The sequence below is a fragment of the Staurois parvus genome, unplaced genomic scaffold (assembly GCF_062004578.1).
Source record: "Staurois parvus isolate SC_StPar_1 unplaced genomic scaffold, SC_StPar_1.0 ptg000056l, whole genome shotgun sequence".
Taxonomy (NCBI): Eukaryota; Metazoa; Chordata; class Amphibia; order Anura; family Ranidae; genus Staurois; species Staurois parvus.
The window spans coordinates 13,926,827-13,937,115 of NW_028317852.1; the positions used below are offsets into that span (position 1 = coordinate 13,926,827).

The 10,289-nt window shown below is 39.8% G+C and overlaps 1 protein-coding gene across 1 annotated transcript; it reads left to right on the plus strand.

Annotated features, from left to right (window-relative positions):
* The first annotated feature begins 2,894 nt into the window (after positions 1–2,894).
* LOC149470004 (olfactory receptor class A-like protein 1) lies at positions 2,895–3,860 on the plus strand. The gene has a single exon (XM_089668372.1). It carries the CDS (start codon positions 2,895–2,897, stop codon positions 3,858–3,860), a length of 966 nt encoding a protein of 321 aa, XP_089524498.1.
* The last annotated feature ends 6,429 nt before the right edge of the window (positions 3,861–10,289 follow it).

Below are 10,289 nucleotides of genomic sequence, written 5' to 3' on the forward strand. Positions count from 1 at the left end.
CCTGCTCCCCAGCCATAACAGATAAAGGGAAAGGATCTACCCCTTCCTCGGACACACCAACAGTTTCTGCTTCAACTTTGCAATCCTTTGACTCAGGTCAGGAGTGAGTTCAGGTGTTTCCCCAGCAGGGGAGCTCGGCCCTCCTGATTCCTCTCCTTTTCCCACAACCTCCATTAATGGGGAAAATCTCTCCCCACTATGTCTTCATGAAGTAGTGAGGGTACCACTCTCACTGAATGTGTCAAAGGGCCCCAGGGAGTATCAATCTCAACCATAACAGTCTGGTAGTTACGTGTATCACCTTGTATACAAATAACCCGAATAGCACTAGGGTGTAACCTTTCAGGGTTTACAAAATCACCTTTGACTAAGGTCACAACACTACTAGAGTCTTGCAGAGCAGTTACTGGCTATTCATCCATTGAAATCACACACATTTTCTTTTCCATGCATTCCTGAAATGCTGCAGCACATATCATCTGTGCAAAAAGAGACATGCGTTTTTCTAAATAAGCATTTTCACATTGCATAGGTTCATAATTTTGGGAACAGTTCACAGCAATATGACCTAATTCATGGCAATGATAACACTTTATAGGTTCTGCACCCAGACCTCTAAGCGGCCTTAGGGACCTTCCTGACATATTTGGCCAGTCTCCAGGTCCTGAGCCCACAGTCTCATTATCTGAAGCAATAGTCTTGTAATTGTTCTCTGAGCCTTTGACCCCTGGAACAATATTACCGGATCCTCTGGGTAGTTTTTCACCCCTAGTGACATTGGGGTGGGGCACGGATGAGTGCAACAAGTCCTCAGTGGTTGTATATCTCTCCACCAGGTCCACCAACTGGTTTGCAACTCTTAGGGTCTCCATGGCCGACCCACTTCCTCAAAGAGGCAGGAAGCGCATGTAGATATCGGTCCATGACCACACACTCCACAACCCGAGGGGCTGACAACACCTCTGGCTGGAGCCTCTTCCTGGTGAGATGTATTAAGTCAAACATCTAGGAGTGGGGTGGCTTGTCAGTACTGTAATACCACTAATGCACCTGTTGAGCCCGGACTGCAACGTTGACTCCCAGGCATGCAAGGACCTCAGCCTTTAGCTTCTCATAATCCTGGGCAGCATCAGGTTTCAGGTCATAATAGGCTTTTTGGGGTTCACCTGTCAAAAATGGTGCAAGCAGTCTCTTTTTGCCATCCTTCCCAAATAGCAACTCTTTCAAAAGTTGAGAGGTAGGCTTTCACATCATCTGCAGGCGTCATCTTTTGCAGGAAATAGTTGGTCCGCACCATTTTCTTTTCCATTGACAGAGGACCTGCGGACTCCTTCTTTAATTCCACCAGGTGTTGGGCCACCTCCTTAAGGAGCTCTTAGAGGTCTGCTTGTTGGGCCTCCGCAAACTGATGATTCACCTCCTGTTGTACTGCAGTGGCCTCTGCGAACTGATTTCCTGCTGGGTTGCAGTGGCCTGCAGCAAGGCTCCTATCACCTCTTCCATCTTCCCACTTGCTCAGGAAGTTGCCCGTATCCTCCACCATATGTGGGGGTTAGCTTAGGTGGGAGATCACCTTCCCTGGGAAAAAGGTAGGTCTTTCTTAACAATCTGACTGGTAGCCAATTTTATTTAAAAGGTTGCATGCATCATAAACAAAAAAGAACAGAAAATAAACCCTCGCCATCCAGGTACTAACTAAACAGAGGAGATTTCCTATCTCACAGGTGAAGGGCTTCTCCCTGTTACCAACAAAACAAAATGGTATGCAAACTTTTTCCTTTCTTGTACAATGCAAAACCAAGGCCAAGAGCAACTTCTTGATCCAGTCCTGCTTGATTTATACCACCTACTGGTGGTCATCAGTGGACTACAAAATATGGTCCGGAACCAACTCTACCAAAGTGGCCTGCAAAACCCGGCCTAGACTCCACCTTAGTCTCCCAGATATGAATGCATGCCAGGTGACACATAGCGTCATGTATGATAATAATTCTGGTCTGCAAAGCAGATAAAAAGTTATTGTTGAGTAAACTGCTACATACCAAAACTTAAAAATTTGGTCTGGACCCAAAGGTTTTTTTTTTAACAAGGATGGACTCAAAAGGGTTAAAACATATTACATAGATGATTTGATTTACTTAAAGTACATTTAAAACTGTAAATCCATCTTAGACCAAAGTGCTAGTGTGTAATTGCACTGCATAATGAATTGCATTTTTACACTCTTTCAGAGAGTGGAAAAAACAGTTCTAATTAGAGGATATACATGAAATAAAATTATAATCCTAGGGGTAACTCAGAAAAACAAAAAATAATATGCATCCTATCCTGCAGTGATAGAGTTACCTTTTATGTTAGTTTCTTTTGTCATTTCATATTCATTATTTTATGTAACAAGCCATTTTCTTAAATTGGTACTAAAGGCTTAAGGTTTTTTTACTCTAATGCATTCTCTGCATTGAGGTCATGATCCCCCCCCCCCCAAATATTTACCTAAGCCCAATCTTGATCCAGCTCAGTGCAGAACAGCAGTGGTTCTTTCTGATTTCTCTCTCCTCACAGGGCTGAAAGGCAGCAGTGGGATCCATTGGCTGCTGCTGTCAATCAAATCCTGTGACTAGGCAGTGTGGGCTGGGCTGAAGCACGCTGTCTGTGTCTATGGACGCAGGCAGCAGGACTCAGGATTGATATTGTGGCACTCCTTGAAGGGGATGAGCCAAGAGTGCTGGTGGGGGACCCCAGAAGGGGAGGATCAGAGTTACTCTGTGCAAAACCATTGCACAGAGCAGGTAAGTCTGACATGTTCATTATTTTAAAAAGAAGAAAAAAAGTTTAGAATCACTTTAAACATTATCATTTGCTTTTCCAGGTCCTACATAATCTCTTTGGGTCTGATGGCCCCTTACCTGCTTCTCAAGGCTTTAGTTTTTTTCCTTCTTGTTATAATTGGAATACCAGGGAACATCTTTATCATTCTGCAATTCGCCTACATCAAGAGCATAGAGAAGAAACTTGTTCCAACCAACATAATAATGTCAGTACTGGCTTTAGCAAATTTACTTGTCATCTTTTCTCGCATCATTCCACAGGCATTAAATGCAATAGGTGTAGAAGATTTGCTTGATGACATTGAGTGCAAATTTGTCATATACACATACAGAGTAAGCAGAGCCATGTCTATTTGTGTCACCAGTTTGCTCAGCTGCCACCAGTGTATTCTTATTGCTCCAACAACTAGAACTTGGCTTTATCTAAAGCAAAAAGTGACACAAAGCATTATGAGCATTATCATAATTTTGTGGATAATCAACTTTTCCATGTACTCTTATTGTTTTTTGAGTACTAATGCCAAGAAAAATATAACAACTTCACCATATACTCTTCATTTGGTATACTGTGATGCTGATTTCCTAACTTATACAGCATATATTGTCAATGGAACATTTTACACTATTCGTGATTTTCTATTTGTAGGACTAATGATATTAGCAAGCAGTTACATGGTGTTCATCCTTCTTCGTCATGAGAAAAATATAAAAGCAATTAGGAGCTCTAGCAAAGAGCAAAAGTGGTCAGTTGAGTTCAAAGCCTCAATATCTGTCATTTTATTAGTTGTTCTATATGTATTATTGTTTGGTTTGGATAACTCCATGTGGATCTATACACTGACGATATCTAATGTAGCTGCTGACATGAATGAAATTCGAATATTTCTTGCATCTTCATATGCAGCTCTGAGTCCCATTCTCATCATATTAACCAACCCTAAGCTTCATCGTTCTTGGATGTTGTCTCACAAGAACAAGCCTTTCCAAAAACATATGGGAAGCAGTGGAACTGTATATTCTGTGAGTGAATAAAGCTGTCAAAATATTATTTGGTATATAGAATTAGGTTCTGTAAATAAATATAGGTCATTATTGGTCATTCTAAAGAAATAGCAGCAATTATTAACAAGTTGCAAAGAATGGAGAAAAAACAAACAGAGGGCACACCGGCCTAGTGCATTACCTTAAAAATGTTTAATAATAAATAAAAATAGGTATTGTACTCACAAACGACAGTAAAATCAAAGGCACATGAAAGAACAGCTTGGTCAAACCTGCGCTATGTGACTGTCTGCAATGGGGAATCAAAGTTCATGGAAACCATACAATCCATACAAAGTGTGGATTGTATGAACTTTATATGGATTGTATGGTTTCCATGAATTTTGATAAGCTTCAGTATATATATGTTTTTGTGTTTACTTTCATGATGTTAATAGCCTGTGACACCTTCCCCTGCCCCGGGGAGTGTCCAGGATGGCCCACATGTGACCTTTGGTTTAACTAGTAGTGAGCATATAAAAGAGATTACAGACATCTGGTCAGTTGGCTCTCAGGAGCAAGTCCTTGAAACACGTTGCAGACGGTCATGTAGCACGGTTTTTGACCAAGCTTTTCTTTCATGATGTGACTTTGATTCTACTGTTGTTTGTGAGTTTAATACCTATTTTTATTTCTTTTTAAACATTTGTAGCCTCCCTAGCGGTCTGATTATGTCCATAGTTCTGTGCTCAAAGCGGTACTTTTTTTGCATGGAAATATGAATTTTTTTTATTGTAGGCCTGTAATTTTTACGAACAACTCACTGAACTCTGTCTGAACAAGAGTCTAGTAAACATCCCAGGTATGTTAAAATTTGAAACATGAAATCATAAATGATAATTTAATAAATAATCATAAAAAATAATAATAAATTTAATTCAATAATATAATTAAACCAAAAACACTGAAATTTGAAATATAGCGCCAAGTTCGCACATCGCTGAGCAAAGTTGCAAAATCGTTTTCAGTGTCTGATGACTAATTTCCCCACAAATCATTATCACTCAATTCTGCAAGTGATTCTAATTTACTATCGCTGTTCTCTAGCTGGTCTAAAACCACTTTTGACCTAAAGGGACGCTTTTTGGACACCATAGACATTTCTCACATTCCAGGCAGAAAGAACACTAAAAATGCAGGCAGGGCACAGGACAAAGCACTAGGGACAAAATGTATGTGAAATGGTTTGATACAGTGATGTTATACTATGTGATTTTAGTGAATTTTGTGAATGTCACTTTTACAACTTTCAAATTTCCCACCAATTCCATCCCCTGTACATCCCGAAATCGCAGGGGACGGAACCCAGAAGACAGATGCCGGCATCTGCAGGAGGACATTGCCGGGGACACTGCAGGAGGGACATCGCGGGAGCTCAGGACAAGTGAAGAAAAGATTCCGGAGCAGTGCTGCAGAGTATTCCCGAGTGTAGCTCGGGGTTACCGCTTTTGGTACTGAAAGTTTACCCCGAGCTACACTCGGGAATACCATCAGGAAGGTTAGGGTAATGAACTAGGCCAGTGCGCCCTCTGTTTTTTCTCCATTCAGTACATTTGGATTTCCCCGGTCTTTTGAGGGCAGCAAGCTGTTCATATTCCAGGACATTCATGATGTGGTCCTATCCTACACTTAGTCCATCCCCAAGCGCAGGAGCATTTGTGTTTGCTGATTCTTTATTTACAAGTTGCAGTCTGCTCTATTGAAACAGCTTGCTTCTCCATCTTAAATACCAGTATTGCACCCTTATGATATGTGCTAAATGCCCATGCATAGGGTTCATTTTTAAGTTGCTCATGCTATGGAACTTTTTAAAGAGCTAATCTAAATTAAAGCATGTGTTCTGCATTACTTCATTTGTAATGTTAAGCAAACTGGAGCCATGAAGTTTCTAATATGGTCTAATGCTGTGCTTCAATATCGCATGCATTTATGAATATTCTATACAGGGATTAATTGTATCACTCTATTTTATATCACTCTATATTTATCCATATTTATAAGAATACTTTTTTGTGACATATTGTTTTAACATATTCTGTATCACTATGCAACTCTATGATGTTGATGAAAATAATTAATGTAGCTAATTCATGAGTATGCTCCAGTAAAGATTTTCTATAAATAAATCTGTATTTTTCCTTACCTATTCCATGTTTTCAGACATATTTGTTATGTTATAAATACTCCTATTAAATAAAGGTTCAAAAGTAATCTAGAACCACATTCTTGTAATTCTTGGAATTAATAAGGGATTATCAATGTGAGTAATCCAGTGATAACTCATTTGTCAAGGGAACCTGCAATATTTTTTCAACACCTCATGAAAAAGAAAAATCTATTTCCTGTTCACCACTTAGAGTGCCCCTCAAGGTGCTCTGTTAGCACAAAATCCTTTGTCTTACAGCAATGTAAGAGTGCAAGCTGTCTTATGCTTGATCCAGAATGCAGTGAAACATGAGGGGATGAGGGACACCACACACCACTAGCTCAACATGGATGTGAATGGCTTCAGCCTTGAACTCCTAAGCCATGCCCCTTAAGCCATACCCCAATGGAAAAAAATATCCAATAAATTAAATAGTAGTCATAAATTTAAGCAAAAATGTATTCTGCTACATGTCTTTGGTAAAAAAAAAAAAAATTCCAATACGTGTACAATAATTGGTTTGTGTGAAAATTATAGCATCTACAAACTATGGTATATTTTGGTATTTACACAGCTATTACTTTCTGACTGCCTATCACATTTGTTAAGGTGCTAAAAGGCCAGGGGTGATTTTATTTTTTGCCATAAATGTTTGGAACATTACAGATTTTTTTTTTTACTCAAAGTTGTCACTTAAATGATATATTGCTTACACATGGGTATATGTAGAACAACATCCCAAAACACATTCTGCTACATCTCCTAAGTATGGGTTTACTACATGTGAGAGACTTTTTGGCAGCCTAGCCACATACAGGCCCCCAAAATGCAATGACCACCTTCAGGATTTTCAAAGGGCACATCCTCACTCCCTGTTACAATTTCTGAGGCCCTAAACTGCCAGTACAAACACCCCCCCCCCCCCCAAATTACCCCTTTTTGAAAAGTTGACACCACAAGGAATTTTACTAAGAGGCATAGTGAGTATTTTGCAGATATAATTTTTGTCACAAGGTTTTGAAAAAGAAAAAATACATTTTCTTTTTTCATTTTCCAAAAACTTGGGGCAACAAATTAAATCTGCAAAATACTCACCATGCCCCTTACCAATTACCTTGGAGTGTCTACTTTCTAAAAAGGGTTAATTTGTGGGTTGCTTCTACTATCCTGGCATTTTAGGTCCAACATTAAAAGGGCCACACACCACCCACTCTTCTAACCACTTAAAGAACAAGCCTTTTCTGACACTTTTTTGTTTATATGAAAAAACATTTCATATAAACATTACTTTGAACCTCCAAACATTTTATATTTTTTAAAGCAGAGGCCCTAGAGAATAATACAGTGGGTGTTGCAATTTTTTATGTCACACAGCATTTGCGCAGCGATTTTACAAATGCAACAAATTACGTAAATTGTTAATATCCATATGTGATGCTAGAATTACTTCACTTGATCTGACATTTGCGGTGATATTTCACATGCATGGTGCAATCTCTGTTTACATTCCAACACGGGGCTGATGCTTGCATTTGCCTTTGCGCATGAGAATGTAAATATCCCCTGTGATAGCAATAGACAGTGACAGGTACTCTTCTCTGAGAAATATGGGGTCTATTGGACTCTGGATCTAGAATTGGTAGAATTGGTTTTACATGACAGCTGACTGCCAGCTGAAAAATTTATACCAGGATGATACCTCTAGCTGCAGGTATCCTGGTATAACCACTCAAAGTCCAGTGATGTACCAGTATGTTGCTAGTCCTTGTTTGGCATACTATATATGTAACAGCAGAGAACATGGACATATGATGAATTGGGTCTGTAGCCCAATATAACCAAAATTATTTCTTTTTTGTAATGCCCATGTTGAGGGTTAGGCTCCAAAAAGTTTTAAATTCAGAAACCGTGATAGGTTTGCGAATTGTCTGGCAAGAGCTGAATTTGGGTGGACAGTGATGTATTGTTGTGCTTATAAATTGCTTTGGACCACAATCATTTGTAACAAATCTGTGAAAAATGGCAGAGGGTCTAAACACTAGTGCTGGCAGCGTACGGGGCTGATCCTGCATTTTTGGGGACACTATACTAAGGGGGCACTAGTATAGTTCTGTTCATGATCAATATATTGATCCGTACAAACACTATGCTAGTAATGATGGTGATCAGAAAACTATAGTGTGAGTGCAATAGCATGCAGGCAATCTAACACTAGCTGACCCTGGTTGGCAGGGGCACTAACTGATCCTGGTACTGATCTGATCTGATCTGATGTCACTGGTGGCTGTATTACAGTGATCAGTGAGAAATCCTATATACTGAAATTGTACTAATGGCACTGACTGAGTGACAGCAGTGACCAAAGGGTTAATAGGGACAGTCAAAGGGTTAAATGTGCTAATCTAACATGTGGGTGTAAAATGTACTTCTTTTACTCACAGTGCGGTTTTCTCTCTTCTCTCCCTGGACTGATGGGTGGGGAGAGGCAGCAGGGGGCACGCGCATACATTCTCACACCCAGAAATAGAAAGCGATGTAAGGATATGTCGCTTTGCGCAGAGATGCCGATCGCCTGCATATTGTGGGCAGGCACACCGTCAGCAAGTAGTTATTAAAAAAAAACACTTTTTTTTTCTCTTTTTCAACACTATTTTTTATTACTTTTCAATGTTACCATAGTAATTTTGTACTGCTCTGGAGGAGTGATCAGTGAAATTTTTTTATTCTTACACTTTGCTTTGCAGGAGCAATAAAGACTATTGCTCCTACAATGCAGTGCTTGCTTTGAACTGTCATTAATGGGTTAAGTTTATGACAGTTCAAAATACTAGTGATCTGTGATTGGCTACAGTTAATCACATGGTACAGGGTGCTGTGATTGGCCCATGTACCATGCGAGAGTTGTGGGCCAATCACAGCTCCCCAGGAAGAGAAGTAAAGCTATTATGAATCAGGTAGATTCATTACAGCTTTGCTAGCATTGTGATCATGTGATTGCATAGCTATCACATGATCACCAGGTCCCGATTACCAGGATCTGCATTCCTCTGTGGTTGTGGGAGGAGGGGTGCGCTGCATGCCCGAGCGGGTGCGCAACGCCTCCCTGTGTTAGTACAGTCAGAGCAACGTACCAGTATGTTGCTCCATCTGTACATGCTGCCCATCTACAGTACAAGTACTGCAGGCAGTTGGCAGGTGGTTAAGCTTTTAATCAGCTAAGGAAGTAGATGAAAAGAACTTAAATATCCACCAGGTCTTGTGGTTTCTTCTGTGTATGGATATAATGGCACAGAAAGTCCCATTGGATTTCCTCAGGTGGAAAACCAAAGGGTTTTGGGTACAGCGTTGGGTGCACTGGGGAAGCAGGCATGATGTCACTCATGATGCGGCATTGGTGTGGTCATGGTGTGGCTACGTGTTTGCGGAGCATGCATGCTCCTTCCTGGGGCTGTGCAACATCCATTTTGGAAAAGATATTTAGGGGCACCTGGAGTCCAGAGGACAACAAGCCCAGCAAGTTAGACATATTAGTAAAGGGGCACCCATCTAAGACTCAGATGAGCAAGAACATATGAAGATGCAAGAAAGGACTTAAAAACTAAACTAAACTATTACAACTACTAAAAACAAAAAATCTAATAGTACTTACAATGGCTGAATTCTTAACTCTTCAAGTTCTTAAGTGAAGTGACTATATGGTCCACCTGGGAAACAAAGGTAATACATACACATACATATTAAAGGTAAATAGAACTAAGAGTTTACATCAATAGAAATATATTATATACAAATGGATAGGAGTTTTAAAAATATGCAAATTAGGTCGATATGAGGCTATTTCTATAGCAGCTATTTTACCTATGATTAAGGTACATGACCTAAATAAACATGGTGGAGAATAAAATATATATAAGAGAAAAAAATATATATCTATGCCCATATTTTACATGAAACCAACAGCTGGGAATTCCTACTTACATTTTAAGAGCTGTCATCATCCTAGATGGATATATAATGTTCCCAAAAGTCGGTTTTGTCCTTTGAAACATAATTGTTCCAAAATTGAAGATTACAATTCATGTGGTAATTTACTTAGGCAGAAATGCCCAGCCAGTATTCACTGGTTGTTAAACATTGGACAGTGCCTGCGCCTGCAAGTGTTCTTAACAACCATTGACAGCGGAAAGCTGTCAAGTATAATAGAGCTATTACACATGATGTTCCACTCCTGGCAAACAGGTAAATGCTCAAATAAATGCCAGAAATCTAAGGTT